The 24938-nt window shown below is 34.3% G+C and overlaps 2 protein-coding genes across 5 annotated transcripts in view; both read left to right on the top strand.

Moving 5' to 3' along the window:
• LOC106080529 (myosin-2 heavy chain, non muscle) overlaps positions 1-24938 on the top strand; it is a 103280-nt gene that overhangs the window by 41796 nt on the left and 36546 nt on the right. For all 4 annotated transcript variants that reach the window (XM_013241920.2, XM_059362034.1, XM_059362032.1 and 1 more), the window contains exons 2-6: positions 21710-21923; positions 21987-22173; positions 22372-22657; positions 22793-22905; positions 22975-23164. In XM_013241920.2, coding sequence (XP_013097374.2) covers positions 21737-21923; positions 21987-22173; positions 22372-22657; positions 22793-22905; positions 22975-23164 — 963 coding nt within the window. In that variant the 5' untranslated portion in view covers positions 21710-21736. The remainder of the gene's footprint in view (positions 1-21709; positions 21924-21986; positions 22174-22371; positions 22658-22792; positions 22906-22974; positions 23165-24938) is intronic.
• LOC106080530 (eukaryotic translation initiation factor 4 gamma 3) lies at positions 1108-12760 on the top strand. Its single transcript, XM_013241924.2, has 4 exons — positions 1108-1228; positions 6998-7640; positions 8234-8335; positions 11874-12760. The coding sequence occupies exons 2-4, from the start codon at positions 7023-7025 to the stop codon at positions 12624-12626; spliced, it is 1473 nt and encodes a 490-aa protein (XP_013097378.2). The 5' UTR covers positions 1108-1228; positions 6998-7022; the 3' UTR covers positions 12627-12760.

Here is a 24938-nt window from a genome sequence, read left to right as displayed (position 1 = left end):
ATTTGATGTTTCGGCGTTACCAACTTAAGCATGTGCCAGTTTCCTATTGATAAGCTTGTGTGATTCACACACTTTCACATATTGTGTTCATTTTGCAACATTTAAGAGGGGGATCTCCGGAATTATTCCGCTACAATGGCTTGTTTGAAAGAAAAACGTTGCCACCTTGTAGTCTTTGCATGATACTCAAAATGGGGATGTAACAATTCCCATTATTGCTGTTGTTAATTTTTTTTTTGCTTGCAACAACGACTTTGCAAAAATTCTTCTCTATATGCATGGCGAAATAATTAAAGGTGGTCTCATTTGTACAACAACCACAAATCATATGGTGCAATCCCCCATCTTGCCATCAAGCTGATCAATGTTTTGCCAACACACACAAAAAATTTTGTGTGCATGTGTGTATACGTGTGCGGACATGAGCAGAGAATATGCGAGAAAGTAGATGATAACAAAGAGAATGCAAATAAAAATTTGACATCTTAATACCGTCAAACCTGGACGGCTGTTAACAGTTGTTCGCGAGAGACCACCTCTTTAAATCCGCCTTGCTCTATATATAGGGAAATTTTCTTAAGAAGCCAGATTTTTAAAACAATTGCCAAGTTACACAGAAACGAAACTTGTAAAAGTTGTTTTAAATTTCTAACGAATGTAAACTGTTGAAAAAATTTAAGTATCTCCTAACAGAAAAACTTGCCAACGCAGGAATATTGTAGAGGAACCTCTATGTTCATAAGTCCACTAGGTTGTTTAGCATGTCAAACAAGGAGGAGTTACATTACAACCGACGTGGTTATATATGGTTCAAGCGTTTTTGTTCGCATTATCAAAGACAATACTTGAAGGCAAAATTTCCATAAAATAGAACGATCTGTATCTGGGCTGTAATGAATGAAAGTAAATGTTTTTACAATAAAATTAATTTAAATATTAAACGCAGTTATTTTTTTGTAGCCTTTTACTCCAACTTTTGAAAATTTGTTAATAATCTCACGATGTACATGTATACACATAATTTGCCAAGTTTTAACTGACCGCCAGTTAGGCTGGCAACACCATAATTTATTAATGACGGCAAAACCAATTGAGAATGCAATCTGTAGTAGAGTATAATCGCCATTTATTCGTATAGCTGAAAGGTTGACTGCTTAAAAATACGTTTAGTGTTTTGAAAGAATATACACGTCTACACGTCATAGAGAAATTGAAATTTTCTAACTTTGTAAGTATAGAAATGCACATTTAAAGCAGTGGTGGATGAACTTAAATATTAGTAATTTCGAGTTTCAAATTCCATGGATAGTGTCAAGTGTAATTCTTAAGAAATTTTATATGAAAAATTTATATACCAATCGAGACTGGTAAAAAAAAAATAGATTTCTAACTATTCCAATTGGACTAGACAACGAGGTTGGAATACCTTAAAAAGTGAACATTTCTTTTTCATTGAGGTAGAATGCTGATATTTTTAAATTTGTGCGTGCAATCGGTGCTTTAATGTGTTTGTGCGATGCGATCTGTGTTGGGATGTGGTGTAAAGCCTCGGTAGCAAAAGCAAGTAACACCCATCGCAAGTGTACTGAACAATGGTTAAAACCACAAGCACTAAAACAAAGGGCTTTAAAGAGAATAGATAAGAAATATGCAAATATCAAAGCGATCATAGCTTTTGAAACCTTGAAAATATGTTTTTGCAATATGGAACAAAACTGTACTTTAAAGGGCACGTACTCCGATTTCTATTACATTGCACTTAATACATAGTCATATGACTCATAAATGGCTTCAATGAGAATGGGTTACGAGATATTCGGCCGGGCCGAACTTTTAATACCGCAATGGAAAAAAATTGGCTGAAGTGCAAAAAATCGTAAGTTTTTGTATACTCCACTACCCCAGGAACACGAATGTGAATTCCGTTTTTGGGGCTCGGGGCCCATGGAAACGCCAAGGTGCCAAAACAATTTATTTGCAAACTACGCTTTAAAATACAGATTTACCTTAGCACGGAACCCCGCCCACAGTGGCATGGGGCGAACTAATGTACCATGACATAATTACCAGGTAGTGTAACGTAAACAGCTGAGTACAATTTTTTCCCGCGAAGTGTTTTAATTGTGTGTGTGTGTATTATAGCTAAGAACTATTACGTTCACAAACAACGAAAAATGGCGCAAACTATTGTAGTAACATACTCAAAATAAGATTTGCACTTATCACTGATTTTGACAGATAAATTCAATATCTTGTAATATCCGCACATTCTTTTCAATCTCACACGCAGTATGCACCTCTGGCAAAATATTTTTGCCATAAAGGCCAAAACAGAATGAGCGCCTTCAGCTTTAAGGTGGAGTTACATACGTCGCGCAGCATTTATGCGCATGCATGTCAGAAAAAAAATTAAAATAGGTTTGTTTGTATTGTGTGAGTTAAGCTGAGTATGATGTTCAGTGCTTCGAGCGGAATGCTGTCAAACTTCATATATAAACAAGTAAGAAGGCGTTAAGTTCGGCCGGACCGAACTTTGGATACCCACCACCTCGGGTATATATGTGAACCACATTTCGTCAAAATCCAGTGAAAAATGCATACCTTATGCCACATAGCAGCTCTATAGATATCATCAGATTTAGACCAAATGCTTATAAGTACAAGTCATTGTTCAACCGAGAGATCGGTCTATATGGCAGCTATATCCAAATCTGGACCGATCTGAGCCAAATTGAAGACAAATATCGAAGGGCCCAACACAAGTCATTGTCCCAAATTTCGGCGGCATCGGACAATAAATGCGCTTTTTATGGGCCCAAAACCTTAAATCGAGAGATCGGTCTATATGGCAGCTATATCCAAATCTGGACCGATCTGGGCCAAATTGACGAAGGATGTCGAAGGACTCAACGCAACTCACTCTCCGAAATTTTAGCAAAATCGGATAATAAATGTGGCTTTTATGGGCCTAAGACCATAAATCGGAGGATCGGTGTATATGGCAGCTATATCCAAATTTGGACCGATCTGAGCCAAATTGACGAAGGATATCGAAGGGCTCAACGCAACTCACTGTCCCAAATTTCAGCAAAATCGGATAGTAAATGTGGCTTTTATGGGCCTAAGACCATAAATCGGAGGATCGGTCTATATGGCAGCTATATCCAAATTTGGACCGATCTAGACCAAATTGACGAAGGATGTCGAAGGGCTCAACGCAACTCACTGTCCCAAATTTCAGCGAAATCGGAATATAAGTGTGGCTTTTATGGGCCTAAGACCATAAATTGGAGGATCGGTCTATATGGCAGCTATATCCAAATCTGGACCGATCTGGGCCAAATTGACGAAGAATGTTGAAGGGCCTAACACAACTCACTGTGTCAATTTTCATCCAAATCGGATATAAAATGTGGCTTTTATGGGCCTAAGACCCTAAATATGAGGATCGGTCTATATGGCAGCTATATCCAAATCTGGACCGATCTGAGCCAAATTGACGAAGGATGTCGAGGGGCCTAACACAACTCACTGTGCCAAATTTCAGCAAAATCGGATAATAAATGTGGCTTTTATGGGCCTAAGACCCCAAATCGGCGGATCGGTATATATGGGGGCTATATCAAGATATAGTCCGATATAGCCCATCTTCGAACTTAACCTGCTTATGGACAAAAAAAGAATCTGTGCAAAATTTCAGCTCAATATCTCTATTTTTAAAGGCTGTAGCGTGATTTCAACAGACAGACGGACAGACGGACGGACATGTCTAGATCGTCTTAGATTTTCACGCTGATCAAGAATATATATACTTTATAGGGTCGGAAATGGATATTTCGATGTGTTGCAAACGGAATGACAAAATGAATATACCCCCATCCTTCGGTGGTGGGTATAAAAAACGTTGGCTGATAATCGGCAGAAAACTAGTACTCTGTTTATACTGAGGAAAATTGCAAAAAACTATTATATTGGCAACACTTGAAACTATTGCCGGCATCATTTTAGTTTGTTTCATTGGTTCCACTGGTTCGTATTTCTTTTTTTTTTACTAGCTGAACCGGGTCCGCTCCGTTGCGCCTTCTTTTACTTTATATGGAACAAAATTATCCTTTGAATATTTATTTTCGACAATTAAAGAACTTTTAAAGAAATACCATGCTACGAAAATTATATACATATGTATGTATATCGCAAAAGCATAACAATATGAATGACTATCAGAATCCCATATGATCTTTACTGGTCTATGAATTCACTCGCAGGGTTTAGGGTCATTAACGTTTGGGCGTTACATATAATCCATTATTAAAAGTCTTTATTTCAGCTCGATATTGTCATGATGTGCGATTTAGGGGTGTTTTCAGGGGTGGGGTGGTCCCTTATACTCTTGGCCCAGATGAAAATATCAGCATCGCTCTTTTCTCTCAAATACCATTTATTTAAACCCCATATTTTCAATGGTTTAAGAGGAGTTTATGGGATGAATTGACAAAGACTTGTACTTAATAGACCACTCAATATCCGTGTCAAATTTGGTCTGGACATATTTAGATAAAGCTGCTATGGGTGCAAAAATTATGCAGTTTCCCCCGGATTATGACGAAAGGTGGTTTACATAAATACCCGCGGTGGTGGGTATCCAAAGTTCGGCCGGCCAAACTTAACGATTTTTGACTTATTCAATATTTGTGAAGTAATGATTACACGTTTCAGTACAAACAATAAACGGTGGAGGCCAATCATCGAAATATCGTATGATTTTGATTTTTAAGCCTTGACTGATGGTCACACTGCAAACATTTTTCATAATTTTGAAGAGCGTTCGTCCCCGTAATGAATAAAAAATTAATCTGGAAGATTTTTACGCAATTGTTCTTCCGTATGAGTCGCGAAACACTTTTCTGGGATATCATTGGGCAATCTATTGCGTGTGTATAAGATGGGCAGACTCTTCCGCGATGATTGTTATGTAACTCATTGCCTTATGGCTGTCCAGAAGATTTGAGTAAACTTTTAGCGATTGCTTTTATTTTTATACGTGGCGCGTTAAGGACATGTACTGAATTATGTTATTCGGGGGACCCTTCCCCATACCCCAAAAATAAAAGTGGACCGATCGGGACAATATGGGATTCAAATGATAGGTATTCGGGAGTAGAATACGAATTTCATAATAAAAGTAGGGTCTAAGTACCTGGGGGCCGCCCCAGCACAAAACCCAAAACAAAAAATCTGGCATACAAATTCATGTCGAAGTATAGGGGCTTGCCCCACCCCCACGCCCAAAACGCCCAAAATGGGCACATTAGCCAATCACGGATATATGGGACTCGGTTTGTTTGTTCGGTATAGACTGAAAATGGCAGAACCGTTTTTCCAAAAAATTTCGCATATTGTATAGGGTGGTCTGGAAGGAAACATAGGCTATATAATTTTTCGGTATCGGAAGGGGGACGGACCCTCCCCCTTATGCACAAAAACCCAAGTACCCATTGGACCGTCCCAACCCCAAAAGTACCCCAAACATACATAATGGACGTTCATTTCAATATGGGGCTCAAATGAAAGGTATTCGGGACTAGTTTTTGAATCTGGCATACAAAATCAGATCAAAGTATAGGGTCATGCCACCCCTGAAAAACGCGATTAGACTCATTATGATTATACTTGGCTGAAATGATTTTCTTAAAATTTTTATAGATTATGTTCGTTTATCTGGAAGGAGACATAAGCTATAAAATTTTTAGATATAGAGTGGAGAAGGACCCTTCCCTTTATCGCAAAAACGCCACCCATATCCGAAAGTGGTCCGATGGCACAATAATGGTATCAAATAAAAGGTATTGGAGACCAGAACACGAATATGGTATTAAAATTTGGGTTCAAGTACCAAGCGGGTACCCAAAAGTATTAGGCATTACAAATATGGCATAAAACATTAGGTCCAAGTAATGGGAGGTCACCCACCCCCAAATACCACCAAATGGGCATATTAGCCGACCATGGTTATATGGGACTCAAATGGAAGGTATTAGGGAGTAGATCACTAATATGATATTAAAATTAACGTTCAACTCTAGGTGGCGCTTTTCCTCCTAAAGATACGTCAAATGGGTTATTTGTCCCATTATAACAATATGGGACATAAATGAAAGGTATTTGAGAGTAAAAAACGAATTTGATATCCAATTTTGGAGTCAAGTGTTTTGGGGTACGCCCTTAAGCACCGCCTAAACTGAACTTCATTTCCGTTGGGAATAAAGAACGAATTTCATATCTATTTCAGTGCAAATTGTCCAGCCCCAAAACACCCTCCAAACGGTTAATATTTACCGGCCATGGCAATATGGGGATTTGGAAGTGCAGTGAAGTGACTTATTTGTATGCAACGCTTGTGTGTTGACAAGTAAAAGCGTGCTAAGTTCGGCCGGGCTTAATCTTATATACGCTCCGCCATGCATCGCATTTGTCAAGTTTTTTGGGCCGATATCACTTTATATTGCTACGTATGAATTTGAGCTATACTAAATTATAAACATTGGAGCCATATTGGTGTGGCTGTTGGAGCCCAAGGTGCAAAAGTTCAATCAAATTGGACCAGAGTTGTTCCCTTTATTGGCTCACGAAATCAAGATCCGAGATAGGGGGGGCCCAGTAGCTTTTGCCCCAAAAACGAACTTCAGATTCGTGTTCCTAGGGCAAAAATTAGCAGGGGTGCAAAAATGAAAAAAATTGGACTGCGCCCTATAAAGTTCAGTTTGCCCCATTCATGGTCATGTTAGAATCGTTCCAATCGGGAGACAAATAACGGGGCGCCCTGTTTTGTAAACGTTTTATGAATATTTCAATTTTAACATAATTTGCAGTTATAATAGCAAGCATTTCGACATCCACCACTGTGTTCATAGTTTAATAATTTTTTGATTATATAAAAATAAAATTAGTTTAAAATTTTTTAACCTTTGCCTACCTTAAACATTTTGATACCTTCAAGCATTTGTAAATTCAATATCTCTACAATGGAGGACAAAGGTGTAGTACCATCATCAGCATCAGTATGCTCAAATTGTTCCGGATCGTTAAACTTTGATCTTCAAGTCATACAAAGACATTTGGATTGCATCATAAATAGAATGGATGATGACAGATTGTATCATAAGGAGAATTTGGATGCAGCTGTAGCAGAAATTCGAAAAGAAATGTCCCAGCGGCTTAAGCCAAGAATAATTTTTGGAAGAAAGCGTTACAAGAAAACCAATAAAAATTCACCAACATCTGGCAATAATCAGACTTCACCAACATCTGGCAACAATCAGACTTCACAAACAGCTGCAAATTCTAGAAATTCTTTGGCAGCTGCCAATAATGCAAAGGATGCTACAAAATCAGAAAATTCAAGAAATGCTCCCCAGAAATCTATAAAAGCAAAAAAAGTTAAATTCTTATGCGATCGTCCCATAGTCAACGCCGATAACCAAGAAAATCGAAATGCAATTGCCGCATCAGCTGCTGGTGCTGCCAATAGAACCATCGAAAATGAGAACAAAGGACAAAATGATTTAAAAGCCAAATCTAATGGTTTATCAGATTCACCTAAAGATAACACAGAGACAAGCTTGGCCATACCGCAGGAAGAAGTAAATATAAATGTTTTGGGTACTATGCAATAAAATTGGTATGCCCATCACCATGGGAGGGATGTACTAATCGTTTAATTCTATATATATACTCCAAATCTTTTCAGGCATGTTCGTCCGCCTATCTATTTGACTCAAGCTAGAGTTTAAAGAAACAAATCTAGCCCTTTGAATTGTTGCATATAAGCTTGTTATTGATTACAAAGAATCCCCAACAAACCAACGACTATATGGGTTCTTAACGGTATAGCTCCCATGTACAACAATTTGTTGATTTAAATTCAAGCGTGGAAGCCTAAATTTTTGCTAGATTTGTTTGAAATTTGTTATGTTAAGTGCGGCCAAAAGAGGTCCATGGTAACATATAACCCCCTTATAAACTGAGAAACTTCATTTTGACTCCTTGAGTCCCTAAAAAGTTCAATTTGTGAACTATTATGCTCAATAGTAATTTAAGAAAACTAGGTGTCCCCAATGTCCAACAAATAATATCAAAATAGTTGTATATGCCCCATATAAACCTACACTCATATCACATTATAGTAAAATGGCCAAAAATTTGCATTTTTTTATATTTTCGTTCCATTTTCAAGCAAATCAAAAATACATTAAATACTTTGAATACCAATAACTTTGATACGGCATTGATGACGATAGACAAATTGCTTGAGGATTCTCCACATCTATCAGAAAAAGTACGTAATGTTTATTCCTGCAAACGTTTTTTTTTCATATAAATGTTCGCTGGGGTGAGTGAGAAACAAATGTTCTCTCTTTTTCTCGTTAATTTGATGGGACTTAAGGGAAATTTTCGGGATTATTTTATTTTAAAATGAAGAATTATCTTTTTTATCTAAAATTAATTAAATATTTTTTTTTCTTGTATTTTTCATTAATTGTTTTGTATTTTATTATATATTTATATTTTATTATATATTTATATTTTATTATATATTTATATTTTATTATATATTTATATTTTATTATATATTTATATTTTATTATATATTTATATTTTATTATATATTTATATTTTATTATATATTTATATTTTATTATATATATATATATATATATATATATGTATTTTTATTTTATTTTAATATGTTTATATAATTTTTATTTATTTTTTTAAAATTATTTTTTTAATATATTTTTATTATATATTTTTATTATATATTTTTATTATATATTTTTATTATATATTTTATTATATATTTTACTATATATGTTTTTATTACATATATTTTATTATATATTTTACTATATATGTTTTTATATATTTTTTTGTATATTTTTTTAAAATATTTTTTATAAGACAAAAAAAGAAAACGCAAACAGACAAACCAAACAAAAGGCACGTCGCATGTGGTGTAGGTATATCTGCCTATATAAAAAAACAGCACTGACAGCGATTGTCGTGTGAAGAGCAAATTTATATATTTTTTTTATATTTTTTACATATTTTTTTTATATATTTTTTTATATATTTTTTTATATATTTTTTTATATATTTTTTTATATATTTTTTTATATATTTTTTTATATATTTTTTTATATATTTTTTTATATATTTTTTTATATATTTTTTTATATATTTTTTTATATATTTTTTTATATATATTTTTATATATTTTTTTATATATTTTTTTATATATATTTTTATATATTTTTTTTATATATTTTTTTATATATTTTTTTATATATTTTTTATATATTTTTTTATATATTTTTTTATATATTTTTTTATATATTTTTTTATATATTTTTTTATATATTTTTTTATATATTTTTTTATATATTTTTTTATATATTTTTTTATATATTTTTTTATATATTTTTTATATATTTTTTTATATATTTTTTTATATATTTTTTTATATATTTTTTTATATATTTTTTTTATATATTTTTTTATAAATTTTTTTTATATATTTTTTTATATATTTTTTTATATATTTTTTTATATATTTTTTTTATATATTTTTTTTTATTTATTTTTTTTATTTATTTTTTTTATTTATTTTTTTTTATATATTTTTTATATATTTTTTTTTACATTTTTTTTATATATTTTTTTTATATATTTTTTTTATATATTTTTTTTATATATTTTTTTTATATATTTTTTTTATATATTTTTTTTTATATATTTTTTTTATATTTTTTTAAATATATATTTTTTTTTATATATTTTTTTTTATATATTTTTTTTTATTTATTTTTTTTTATTTATTTTTTTTTATATTTTGTTTTAATTTTTATTTTTTTTATTTTTTTTTTATTTATTTTTTTTTATTTATATTTTTTATTTATTTTTTTATTTATTTTTTTATTTATTTTTTTATTTATTTTTTTATTTATTTTTTTTATTTATTTTTTTTATTTATTTTTTTTTATTTATTTTTTTTATATTTTGTTTTTATTTTTTTTTATTTATTTTTTTTTATTTATTTTTTTTATATATTTTTTTTATATATTTTTTTTTATATATTTTTTTTTATTTATTTTTTTATTTATTTTTTTTTATTTATTTATTTTTTTATTTTTATTTTTTTTATTTTTATTTTTTTTATTTTTATTTTTTTTATTTATTTTTTTTTATTTATTTTTTTTTATTTATTTTTTTTTATTTATTTTTTTTTATTTATTTTTTTTTATTTATTTTTTTTTATTTATTTTTTTTTATTTATTTTTTTTTATTTATTTTTCTTTATTTATTTTTTTTTATTTATTTTTTTTTATTTATTTATTTTATTTATTTATTTTTTATTTATTTTTTTTATTTATTTTTTTATAATTTTTTTTTATAATTTTTTTTTATAATTTTTTTTTATAATTTTTTTTTATAATTTTTTTTTATAATTTTTTTTTATAATTTTTTTTTATAATTTTTTTTTATAATTTTTTTTTATAATTTTTTTTATATTTTTTTTTTATATTTTTTTTTTATATTTTTTTTTATATTTTTTTTTTTATATTTTTTTTTTATATTTTTGTTTTTATATTTTTGTTTTATATTTTTTTTTATATTTTTTTTTTATATTTTTTTTTATATTTTTTTTTTATATTTTTTTTTATATTTTTTTTTATATTTTTTTTTATATTTTTTTTTTATAATTTTTTTTTTTATATTTTTTTTTATAATTTTTTTTTTTATATTTTTTTTTATATTTTTTTTTTAATATATTTTTTTTAATATTTTTTTTTTTAATATTTTTTTTTAATATTTTTTTTTTAATATTTTTTTTTTTAATATTATTTTTTTTAATATTATTTTTTTTAATTTTTTTTTTTTAATTTTTTTTTTAATATTTTTTTATAATATTTTTTTTTTAATATTTTTTTTTTAAATTTTTTTTTTATATTTTTTTTTATATTTTTTTTTAATATTTTTTTTTTTAATATTTTTTTTTTAAATTTTTTTTTAACATTTTTTTTTAACATTTTTTTTTTGTTTTATTTTTTTTTATTTATTTTTTTTTTAATTTTTAAATGTTTTTTTTTGTATTTTTTTAATTTTTAAATGTTTTTTTTGTATTTTTTTTATGTATTTTTAATGTTTTTTTTATTGTTTTTTTTATTGTTTTTTTTTATTGTTTTTTTTATTGTTTCTATTTTTTATGTTTTATTTAAATTATATTATATTTATTTTAAATTTTGTTTAAACTGATGGTTTGCGTTTTTTTTTTTATTGGTCTTAAAATCTTATTGAGATTCCATTTCTATTCAAAGAATAGTATAGCAAAAACATTTAAAAAGTCAAGAAAAAGTGTGTTGTTGCTGTTGTTGTTTAAACTATATTTTACATTTTTTTTCCAATGTTTCGATTTTTTTATATTGTTTTGTTTATTATTTTAATTTTTTTTTTAATTATTTATTTTGTATTTATAAATTAGTTATTTATTAATATTTATTAATTACTTACTTTTTATTTAATCTTTAATCTTTATTTTAGAAATTTATTGCTAATTTTTTTTTAATTTTATCGTGTTTTTAATTTATGTTTTATATTTTAAAATCTTTAATTTATTTTTGAAAAACTAAATTGGGACAGGTTTTTATAAAAATTGAAGAAATTGTCTATGATATAAAAATGTGGACTAATTTTTCTTTCACAAAAAAAAGAGTGAATATTTTGTTTTGCACATTGACTCCATGCTGACTTCCGTATTGTTTCCTTAAGTTCCATTTATATATTCCTTTTACATCTTTGACCATATCTTTCCATAGTTGCCAATGTGGAGTTTCGAAATTGCCATCAATAGGCCCAAAGAGATGACCGCAGTTTATTTGAAATTTCTTAAAGATTTATTGCAAGCCAAGTACCAAAGAGCATTAACTGTGACATTGACTAAACAATTGCGAGAGGAATTCGAAACGCATGTTAAAAACCCCCATGTCATTGAGGACAAGATGAAACCACTTATTGAAGAATTAAATGCTTGTACTGATGTCGTAGAACATTCCAAATTGCAGACAAAATATGAAGATCAGTTATATCTCCTTCACCAACGAGGTCTTGCTGTCGTAAGGTTTTTGGGTGAAATGTACAAACTGCAATTGTTGACGCGGGATCGTGTTTTTTACTGCATCGAATCTCTCTTAGAGGTTTGCAGCAATGAAAAATTGGAGTATATGTGTGAACTATTGACATGCGTTGGTTATTTGCTGGACAACGAATCGATGACGAAACCCACCTCTGGTCGCATAGAAAAAGTATTCGATAGGATTAAAGAAATATTGCAGGCTAGAGGATCTAATGAGGAAAATATACACAACATATCCAGTCCTACGTACTTTATGTTGCAAGCCATTGTTGATATGAGACAACGTGCTTGGGATCAAACTACGGCTTCGAGTGGTGCCCAAAATAATGCTTCCACTTCAGGCCTAAGTAGCAACAACAATCAAGCACAGCAACAATATCGAAATGGCGGTAAAGGATTTTCAAAAAATCGACGCCGTCACCAAAATTGGATATAAATAATATGTGAATTGGATTGCCAAATTTAAATATAACCTTATAAGCTTCTACTATCCCTTCTACTGTACAATAACTACAAACACAAATAAAACACAAAGTTGAAGTTAAAAATTTATTAAAAACTTTCAGCGAATCTTTGTACCTCTTTCTTTGGATGTACAAAAAATATGAGTTATAGCGTATAAGCAAATGTTATCTAGTGTAGCGTATAAGCAAATGTTATCTAGAGTAGCGTATTAGCAAATGTTATCTAGAGTAAAATTATGTCTGTTTTATATTTTGCATTAGCAGGCAGGATGTGGTCATGCGAACAGCTGAGTACAATTTTTTATGTTTTGATTTTGCAGTAAATCGAAATGTCAAAGGCTTGATATCACAGCTCTGATTTTTTTCTAAAATCTTAAAAAGAATTTCTATTTGATCCGATATTACACACATAAGCAAAGAGTGTTATAATAATGAATATACTAATATAAAACAGAACAGATTTGAAGAAGATATGTTGTAAAACAAAATGTGCTACTAAATCCACTTTGACATTTCAATTTACTACATTTACCACTTACCACAAAGTAGTTTCGTTGGGGGTAAATTTTTGTTGTTGTGCTAATGACGCTACATCTTAATTGTATCATGGTAATTGGTCATGATACAATTAAGAGGTAGCGTCAGATATCTGAATCCCATACTATCTTTATTGGACAATGAATTCGCTCAGACGGTTAAGCGTCGTAAACGTTTTACATGGCATAGTACCTCACAAATGTTGCCAGCATTAGGAGGGGAAAACCACCGCTGAAAAATTTTTCTAATGGTCTCGCCAGGATTCGAACCCAGGCGTTCAGCGTCATACGCGGACATGCTAACCTCTGCGCTACGGTGGCCTCCGAGGGTCGGTGCCTCAAAAACATGGTCCCACGTCTAGATATGAGATTCGTATTATAATCCCAAATACTTTTATTTGAGCCCCATATTGCGATGGTCTGTAACTAATAGCTGTTTGTGGGGTATTTTGGAGAAGGGTTAGACCCCAGAAAATTTCCGAAAGTTGGTATCAATTTCGTACTCTTCACCCCAATTCCTTTCATTTGAGCCCCACATTGACGTGGTCGGTAAATAAGCCCGATTTAGGGGTGTTTGTGGGAGTGGGGTTGTATCGCCAAAACACTCAGCCCTGAAAGTATATCAGCATCGTGCTTTACTCTAAAATATCATTTATTTGAACCCCATATTGCCATTGGCCTCAACATTGGATATCGAATTCGTTTTTAATCCCAACTACTTTTCATTTAACACCTTATTGCAAAAGTCAACAAATATGTCTGGTTTGGGGTATGGGCCCTAAAAACTATCAATATATGGTGAGCAAATACGTCCCATTTGAGGGCTCTTATGGTGGTGGGACGACCCCTAGGCAGTTGTTCCCGAATGTTGATATCAGATTCATGGTCTACTCCCAAATACATTTCATTTGAGCCCCATATTTCGATAGTCGGCACACATGACCGTTTTGGGGATGGGGCGGACGTTCAGTGACTTGGACCTCAAAATATATAACAGAATATTCCATATTGGAATAGTCAGCAAAAACCTCCCATATGGGTGGTGCGGCTCCATAGACACTTTTGTTCGAATATTGATATGAAATTCGTTCTTTACTCCCAAAGACCTTTCATTTGAGCCCCATGTTCCTGTGGTCGTAAATTTTGGTGCTTGTTTGTGGGATGGGCGGCGGATGGTAAACCTAGGCGCTTCAAATTTCGCACAAATATTTCTTATTAGTGTAGGTCGGTTGGGATTGCAAACGGGCCAATTCGGTCCATGTTTTGATATAGCTGCCATATAAACCGATCTTGGGTCTTGAGCTTCCAGAGGGAGCAATTCTTACACGATATGGCTGAAATTATGCATGAAGTGTTCTGGTATGACTCCTAGTAACTGTGCCAAGTATAGTCTAAATCAGGCCATGACCTGATATAGCCGCCATACAAAACCGATCTCCCGATTAGACTTCTTGAGCCTCTAGACGGCGTAATTTCTATCGGATGACTTCCAACAACTGTGCTAAGTATGGTTGAAATCGGTTGATAACCATATAAACCGATCTTGGCTCTTGACTTCTTGAGCTGCTAGAGAGCGCAATTTTTATCCGATTTGGCCGAAATTTTGCACGACGTGTTTTATTTTGATTTCCAACGCAGTTCTTATCCAATATGGTTGAAATTTTGTATATGTCATATGTTTTGGTATGACTTCCAACAACAGTCCCAAGTATGGTCTAAACTGGTATTTAACCTGATATAGCTGCCATATAAACCGACTTTCCAGTTTGACTTTTTCAAGCCTCTGGAAGACGAAATTATTACTCGATTTGCCTGAAATTTTGGAGGTGATGTTTTTCTATGACCGGTGTTTTTCTATTTGAAAAATTCATTCAAAGAACATATTGTATTTTAATAGTGCACAATTATGGCCTACAGCTTGTCACGATATTTCTGTGTTGCGATAAAAACTTTCCGTCTTCATCCAACAACCGTTGGCTTAAATGAGATGCTTTCAGAGTGGTCTGGTGGATGTTAGCGTTTCTCTTGCCAAAAAAAGTTTAGGTGGCTGAATCTACCGAATCGTTCTTGGGCAGAACTACTTTAGTAAGTGGAATAAAGGCTTGCGTCTACTACGTCGTCATGAATGCTGTGATGGTCTGCCTGATACTACGCTGCTTTATCTAAAGACCTTCATTTATGGATATAGAACTTGAAGACGGCCCGCTGTGGCACCATGTATTGAGTAATTGACATTCAATTTTCAATTTTTTTAATTTTTGGCAGTACTTGGAATTAAGGATGTCAACTTCTTCCCCTTTTATATTCATTCTTTGTTTACGATTTATCCCATTTGATCAAGGCGTATTTAATAAGGTGGTCTAACGCGAACAACTGTTAACAGCCAGCCAGGTTTGACGGTATTAAGATGTCAGATTTTTGTTTGCATTCGCTTTGTTGTTATCTTCTTTCTCGCATATTCTCTGCTCATTTTCGCGCACGTATACACACACGCACACAAATTTCTTCGTGTGTGTTGGCAAAACGTCGATCAGCTTGATGACAAGATGGCGGCTTGCTTCATATGATTTGTGGTTGTTAAACAAATGAGACCACTTTTAATTGTTTCAGCATGTGTGTCCACCTGCAGAAATACCTCTATTGTGAATGGCATATTAATTTTCATTTATAAATTTTATAAATATTTTCACTTTTTTCCTCGTATTGTTTTGACAGACACAGACACACAGACCGCGACAACGAAGTTCTAGATAAATTACCAATCCAGGTAACAAATTACTGTTGTCAGGATTGCCATATGTTTTTAACAAATAAGTATGACCACCCGCAGAAATGCTCTATTGTGAATGGCAAAATAAAATTAAAACTAATTATTTATACAATTGCGTGCACAAATCTTTATAAATTTTAGTTGTGTTACGCCCACACATGTTTTGTAAATTTAAGTTATAAATTTTACAAATACTTTCACTTTTTTCCTCGTATTGTTTTGAAAGGTTGACAAATGGGCAAAAATAAAATGCAAAAAAGTTCCAATACAAGTCTGTTTGTTTGCCATGAGGTGGTAAAGCCATTTGCCAACCTGTCAGAAAAATACGAGGAAAAAAGTGAACATATAAAATTAGTAAAACACGTGCGGGCATAGCAGTCAAGTTGTGTTCTGTTACGACTCCCAATAATCGTGCCAAGTATGGTCAATTTGAGCTCCTGTGAGCCGTAATTGTTGTCCCATTTGGCTTGGATTTGCTCGTAATGCTTTGTTATGACTTCCAACATCCACGGTAAGTATGGTCCGAATCAGTTTATAAACTGATGTAGCTCCTATTAAGACCGATTTCCCGATTTCTCTTTTACAGTCCCTAGGTTTTGTAGTAGTCATGGTTTTGAAGCCTTCCGAATGGTCAGAGTAAAGTTCAGAGCCCGCTGGCCCGATTTGGAATAGAATTGGTAAAGTTTTTTCTTTTGGAGGCCAACGTAGCGCCGAAGTTAGCATGTCCGCCTTACACTTTGAAGCAATGTAAAAACTTCTCCCCAAAGAGGTGTCGCAATGTGGCACGCCGCTCGCAGCTTAAAATTTCAATCGGACTGCACTCTTTGTTATGTGAGGAGTTTGCCCTGTTCCTTAATGGAATGTTCATGGGCAAATATACATTTGCATTTGACTACAAAGTTTGAGGTGCGACTTTAATCTGGTACCATGGGCGTCAGGAGCCCATAGGACTTCGCTCTCAGCCTGACTATGGTGAGGTCCCGTATGGGAGCATCGTGTGGGCCAAATCGCGGGTAAAGCTGTGCTTGGCATGCCCTAACGTTTTTGACTAGGTGCCGTGGCCAATAGTTCAGATGGAGTTTATATTTCACGCTCCTTACCAAGGAGGTCCAAATGCGGGGTATCCAATTGGTGCTCAACAGTAAACGCCGAAAAATAAAATGTTTGGGAAATTTTTACCACAAATACTTTTATCACAAACTTTTGCCTTTATTGTAACCGTGTAACGTTTCGCTTCAACATATCAAACGGTGACCATAAACGTATTATTTTGGTTTATCATAAACCCTTCAGCAGCTCCGTCTACGGTAAAATGACCTTCCCTTTGTTGTAAAACCAAAAACTCTTTGTTTGCAAAAGTTCTTCGATAGCCTCTAACGATTATTCGTGTGCCTTGACCAATAATTATTCTTTTGTGTCTCTCCTACTAGAGAGAAAGGATGAGTATTTGAGAATATAGACAGACCCATGGTTGGGAAAATTACTCACTCTGCTGCTCGTTACTTTGTACGTACTCAAGAAAATAATCCCAAGCAGACCCAAAGGTTTGCAAATAATTGCAATTGTGTGTTCGTCACACATTCTCACGCATAACATTTTTTTCTTTTTTGCTTTGACTGAGCAAAGAGCAGTCAGTATATTGAGCAGATCGAATGAGTGCAGGTAAACCCGGAAAGTGAAAATTTGAAAAGTTTCGGTACAGAAATGCTGGTATGTCCCATAACAATCATTAGAGCAACACACAAATTTCTGCCAGGCACAAGAAAACACAACAAGAACATTTGGTAACATTTGCGGGATAAAGAAATATCCATCACAAAGTAGGTATTTAAATGTGCGAAAACAACAACAATTATTTTTTGTTTTATGTATAGCATAACGAATACAGCAGATCATAATACAAAACCATAATGGAGTTGTGCGAAAATGGAAGGCTTTTAATATAATTGTGCATGATAACATCGAAATAAATCCAAATAACCCGAGATCGGTAGTAGAATTCTACAAAATGTTTTAACGAACATCGATTAGTTAAAAAGCAATAACAGAAAAGGTAACGAATTTGGTATTCAGTAGCCACTTTTAACGATAATCGGCATCGTTGAAATTAGCTGTTTCGCTAACGAATAGAAATTCGTTAACTAGAGCTGCCAAAGAGAAAAAATAGATAACGATTTCTGTTAACGATGAATTAGAGAATAGGTTCGCGTACTTTTCCATTAAAATTTGTCAGTAAAAATTTGCAGGAGAGTAAGAGCCATTTTACTCTTTTTAAAAAATTTCCAAGCAAACGTACGCGAACGACTTCCAGTGATTTGCAGAACAACAGCTGATTTATGTTGCGGTTGGTTTTTTATTTGCTTAAGTTTTTTATTTGCTGTTTTTAAATAAAATATGCAGGCGATACTTGTGAGGTATTTTCCGTAGATAAACGTTAATTTACTGGCCCGAGAGTGAAAAGGCTAGAAGGGGAGCTATTCGTCGTATCCGTGATCTCCGAGCCGGTGGACAGCTTTCACAATTTACAGTGCAAGAAGCTACGAATGTCATCCGTGGTGCCAAGTTGCGCAAGGCACTGGTGCCAGGCGGAATCTCTATACTGATGCTGATGAATCTGGATCTGCCTATCTGAACACTATTATGCAGACTATTTTGCACTTATTTTTTCCAATCCCACTGTGCGTAACTTTTAACTTCCCAGCCAGATCCTCTAAATACCAAGTCTGGTATAGGGCCTCCACATAAGTGCCGGTATCTGTTAGACGCGAAAGCCGGGCAATGACAAAGGAAATGCCCCAACGTCTCATCATCTTCCCCGCATGCCCTACACATGCTATCACTTGCCGCACCGATTTTACATAAGTGAGCTCGTAGTCCTATGTGTCCCGTTATGATACCAGTAGCTATACTGACCTCCTTCTTGCTTCCTTTCAGTAATAGCTTCGTCTTCTCACGATCTGGATCCCCCATAGGATTTTCGCCGTCCTACCGACTGTTTCGCTGTTCCACAATGTTGCACGCGCATTCGTCGCCCACTTCCTTAACTCGGACTGCGTAGACCCGGAAGGCTTCGGGCTAATCAAGTTTATTGATGGCAGTTCTCTGGCCTCCACCGCCAAATCGTCTGCCCTTTTATTTCGCACCCGATTATTTCGCAAACGATGCGGATTTTTGCCATCCTCAGAGAAGGATGGAAAATCGGAAACTTCTTCCCTTCCTTCTACGTTTCCTATCGTCCTCTCGATTATACCGCGATGGTATGAGCTGCTCCCATCCTCGATCCATTCTCCCATCGCCTTAAGTCTCATAGCCGCAGTGGCTGCCTCACACTTAATCTGTATGTCAACGGGTCGGATACCTAAAATAGTCTCCAGTGCCCTAGTGGGCATAGTTCTCATCGCTCCGCCTATGCCAAGCCAACATGTTCTCTGAACCTGTTGTATGGTCCTCATGTTGCAGTTTTTCTCCATAGCAGTCCACCAAACTATGGAGGCGTAAGTCTAATCTAGCTTCTGTAGAGCCATCGGACTGTCCTCGGATTCAGGCCACATTTCAAGCCTACATCCGTCTACTACATCCTCTAAACCTTCTCAGTACGCTCCTGAATGTGACACTTCCTTTTCTTCAGTTTCCTATCCAAGATCACTTCTAAGTATTTGACCTTGTCAGATATCAAAATCGTTTTGTTGAGGAAACGTGGTGCGTCAAATTGGCCCACCTTCGTTTTCCTCGTGAACAGGCATATTTCAGTCTTCTCTGGGTTAACATTGAGACCCCTAGGTCTAGCCCAGTCGTGTGCTGTCGGCCCTTCTGCATAGCAGGTTCGGATTCTTAACCCTTAGAAGTGTTATAACATCGTCTGCGTAGCAGACTAGTTCAAATACCTCTTTAGTCAGCATCCGTAATAGGTCATATATGGTGGTCACCCGTAGGAGTGGAAATGCCCTTCTGTTGCTACCTTGTGCTTCTTTCTCTCTTATATTTATGTCATGGGACACACAATTTATCCAACTGTTCCTTTATCCATGGTTTATCCAGTCTCTAAGGACCGGGTCCATCCGATACTGGACTAAGGATTAGATCAGTGTGTCGGCCGGACATTGTTGAAAGCCCCCTTCTTCTATTTTATGCATTGCCTCGTGCAGGGCAGTCTCCACCGACCTTCCCTTGACATAGACATGCTGTTTGAATTTGAGCAGTTTGCTGGATGTCCTATTCTTTATAATGGTGTGCACAATACTTTCCTTGGTTTTGAGTAGAAAGGACGTAAGGCTTATAGGTCTGTAAGCCTTTGGCGTCGCATAACTTGCCTTGCCGAGCTTGGGTATAAATACCACCCTTGCCTACTGCAAGACATAGGCACGCTGTAAAAATTTTGGCCAGACGAGGTGCCAGATTGTCTGCCTCTTTCTGTACTAACGCTGGTTATATTTCATCAGGTCCAGGTTACTTAAATGGTTTGAAGCTCCCCAAGTATTCCTTTGCCATAAATTCCTTAATTATAAACCTTCGATCAACGTCATTATTCCAAAATTCCGGTGTCTCCGTGAGTCCCTTCGTATCCTGTGGAAAATGGGTTTTCATCAAAAGCCTCAACATGTACTCCTTTGTCTCTGCTCTCACTCTCATGTCGCCTACTAAAGTTTCAGTTTGGCGTCATTTACGCTATCGACCTGTTCACAGAAAAGCTTCCAGGAGGCACGTTTTGCCGCTCTGTTAATCTTATTGTATTCCTTGAGCCGTGTGTAATACATATCCCAATAAACTGCCGCTTTTTTACGATGTGCTCTGTTAAAAAGTTTGCGGACCTCTATCCTAATATTGCGAATCTCCCCGGTCACACAGGGTTTTTCTTGGGCTGATTTCCTTTCCCGAAGAGGACAACTATCTTCGAAGCACACCACCAGTGCAGTCGTAATCTTGTTGACATTTTTGTCAATGTCTTCTATGCTTGGAAAATCTAAATTATCTTGCCCAAGTCTTCTTTTGAGATGAAAGGTATAGTCTGAGTAAAAAAACTTTATATTTATCAGAAATTATTGCAAGAATTTATCGCAAAAACATGTGCTTTTATCGTAAACAAAGTCCAACGTTTTTCAGAAAAGAAGTTTACTTGGCGAAAATTTCGTTTATGTAAAACGAATAACTTTTTGCGTGTGAGTCAATGCATAGGGGGCGTTGATAGACACATTGTATTCACACATGGATGGTCCTAGGACCCCGCAGATTTGGGCCGTGATGGCAAGCACGGACATTTCACAGAGTAAACCAAGGCGGATTTAAAAAGGTGGTCTCACGTGAACAGCTGTTAACACCCGGCCAGATTTGATGATATTAAGATGTCAGATTTTTGTATGCATTTTCTTTCTTGTTACCTTCTTTCTTGCATATTCTCTGCGAACACACACGCACACAGAATTCTTTGTGTGTGTTGGCAAAGCGTCGATCCGCTGGATGACAAGATGGCAGATTACACCATATGATTGGTGGTTTTTGTACAAATGAGGCCACCTTTAATTGTTTCGCCATGAAAGTAAACATAACTTCTTGATTTTTTTTTTTAAATTTGTCTAATACATTGTTGCTGGTGATAATGTTCGATAAAAAGCGAATTTATTTAAAAATACTCTTCAACTTTTCAATGTTTATTTTTTTATATAAAATTTTTTAAATTGGAAGAGAAAGGGAACTTTTTTGTGAACATTTTATTTAATTTACTAAAATGCAATTCAATTCTATCTTCCTTTAGTTTTTTGTCACCAATTTTTAAGCAGTCATGGAACGTCGTGGCCGTATACCGGTCGCTAAATTCCGTACCCAGGAAGGCAAGACGCGCAGCCGCAGTAGGGTTCGTGAACCCGACTACAATGAGCAAGATCCCGAAACCGATCTCTTCACTTTGCTGGAAGACAACATAGCTTTGAAGGAGGAAAATAAAGCTCTCAAACTGGAACTGGAAGATCGTAAGTGTGGCAAATGCCCTTTGGAAAATTTTCTTGTTTTTCTCACACATCTTTTGTTTTTAGATAAAAAGATACAAAATGAATTGTTGGAGGAGAATTCAAAAATGTCTGAGGAAATGGCAGAAATAAAGAAGCAACATTCGGACATGGAGGACGAAATCAAAAATCTTACAACAAAATTCAACAAAGTTCAGAATGAAAGAAATGCCTTGGATAAATTGCACAAAATGAAAGTTGAGAATCTTAATAAGTAAGTGTGCCTATGATGATATACATAGATTGTCTAGAATGTCAAATGAACAGCAATAAAGAAAGCAACAGCTAAATTGAGTATTTTCTCTGTGTATGCTCAATAATTGTCCGAGCTCTCTCATCTCTTTGTAGAAGTCACTACCGCCCTACCAGGATATTTTATTGAACTTACTCACCCTGCTTTCTTTTATTCCAGCCTCTCCCAGGAATTGCAGCTTTTGCAGGAACGCCAACAAACCATGTCAAATGCTGTCTTTTGCTCCCAAAGTCTCAAGTCAAAACTGCTCAAACTTCTACCCACCTTGGCGGCCAATGCTGAAATGGAGAGTATCATTGAGGCCGACACCACGCTGACCACACCATTGACCAGTGAATTGGTAGAAAAAATGGTCGATGAATTTATGGCATTGAAAAATGCCATGAATACTGTGGAATTGCAATTGTATGAAGCCAATGAAAAGGTGGCAGAACTTATTGAAAATGTAAGTGGACTTTTTTTTTACAGAACATAACAAAAGATTGAACCTCAAGGCACCAACACTTTGCAAAAAAAATTTTCTTTATTGTTTACTAAAAGAAAGCACAAAAAATCTAAAATTTCATATTTGCTTGCATAGCAACATCACTTGGATGAGGAAAATGAGAATTTGCGTACCGAGAACACCAATCTGACCAAAGTGGCTAAATTGCTTACCGAGAACATGAAGGAGAGTGTGGAGACAAGTAAAAAGTAATTTTTCTTATTTGAATGTCATTCATTTTGTATGATGATGTTTTTTTTGTTTGTTTCTCCCTTTAGAATGGAAGCAGCTTTGATTAAACTGAAGCAACGCAATGATGAGTTAATGGCCAAGACTCGTGACATCACCGATGGACAACCGGCTCCCACTCCATCACCCACCACCCTCAAGGCCAATGAAGAGTTTGAGCAGATAAAAGATGAGGTTGAGTCGCAAAATCGAGATCATAATGAACGAATTGTTGAAATGGTAAGTGAAAGCCATAGATCGATTTGTTTTGCCTATATACATACATATATCGCAAGACACACTTTTGTGCCATCAGACATGTAAAATGGTTTAAGGGTAAACAAATTTAAAATCTTACAAAAGAAGAAAAAAAATTGGTTACCACATTTCATTTCAAAGTTGAGGATGAAAAAATTTCCGATTAGAATTTTTGTACCGGTATTATCTACTAACTTCACGGGGAAAGAGTCAATTTCCTATTGGGCTCCAACTTAACCTCTGCAGAAAATCGATAGGGACTGGACGAGACCTGTACCTTAAAGATCTGAGCCTTAAACGAAAACACATCCGCATGCTTAAGAGGGCCATAACGATTTCGATATCCCACGTGTTGATATTGGCTGCAGGGGTCCTCTATATGCGTCATTCTTAGCCTTAATTGATTTACCTGTTCTATAAATAATTGGCTTTAGCTGAATAAACACAACTACTGTGAATGACAGAATAACATTCACAATAGATGCATGTATATATGCAGTTGGCCACACTTAATTATGAAAAAACATGTCATGGCAATCCCGGAGGCAGATTTTACATAATTCTGAACTAGAAACCCATACGTTATTATATTTTACTTGATAAATTTCATTTCCATAAAATTTTCACTGCACTGTGCTCTATAGTAATGAACATGAATATTCCTTTAAAGAACAGGGGCAAACTCTCACATATCAATGATTGCTGCCCGATTCGATTATAGCCGAGCCTGAACGGCCACAAATGTCGCCAGCAATAGGAGGGGATAACCACGACTGAAACTTTTTTACGATGTTCTCGCCAGGATTCGAACCCAGGCGTTTAGCGTCATAGGCAATTATACTAACCTCCGCGATACGTGGCCTCTGCTGTGTAGTACTAAAATAAAAAAAGGCTTATGCTGGCATTTCGGATCGATCTTTCCATTATGAATAAGTGCTGTCCGATTTAACCGCCAAAAACCACTATCTATTTGTTACTCGACTCCTTCTTCAATTCATCGAAAACATCTAATTTTTCAAAGAAATTGGCAATAAATTGGCAATAAATTTAGCTTAAAAAAGAGACCTTTTATAGTCAAGCCCGAATGAGGAGCTGATGGGCGACATCTCTTTGTAGAGAAATTAAACTGGCTGAATACCACACACTTGTTGTCAGAATAACTAAAGTGTAATTCCAGGCGTTTTGGTTCTATGGTTGTTGTTTTAGTAGCCACTATGGTATTAAGTTCCAGATCTGGCCATGCTTCCATCAATATGGCTGCTTCCATCGAAGCAGTCAATAGTGATTCCTAGTTGTGCTAGAGCAAATTTATATCTGTCCAAAACAACGAAGTTCTGCATAAATTACCAGTGCAGACTTATGTAGAACATCTGTCGTCAGGATTGACATTGACTCTCACAAATAAGTGTGGCCACCCGCTGAAATCCTCTATTGTGAATGGCAAAATAAAATTAAACCAATTATTTATACAATTGCTTGCTCAAATCGTATTGTTTTGACAGGTTGGCAAATGGCATTACCTAATGGCAAACAAACAGACTTAGGTTAGTTTCAATTCCATGTCACTATGGATATACACCTAAGCCAGTAATCGGCTTGTGCGCATTACATACTAAAAAAGTAACCTCGAAAAAGAAAATTTAAATGTAAAATCCTTAATTGTTTTCCATACCACGCCCCTAAGTTGGTTCATGTCTGGTATTGTGTGGACACCTAAGTGCCGGTATCTTCAGCTTGGTAAGTTGGAAGTTCGGAA

The sequence above is a fragment of the Stomoxys calcitrans genome, chromosome 2 (genome assembly GCF_963082655.1).
Source record: "Stomoxys calcitrans chromosome 2, idStoCalc2.1, whole genome shotgun sequence".
Lineage (NCBI taxonomy): Eukaryota > Metazoa > Arthropoda > Insecta > Diptera > Muscidae > Stomoxys > Stomoxys calcitrans.
The sequence above is the reverse complement of the archived record's forward strand: the minus strand, read 5'-3'. Positions and strand labels throughout refer to the sequence as shown.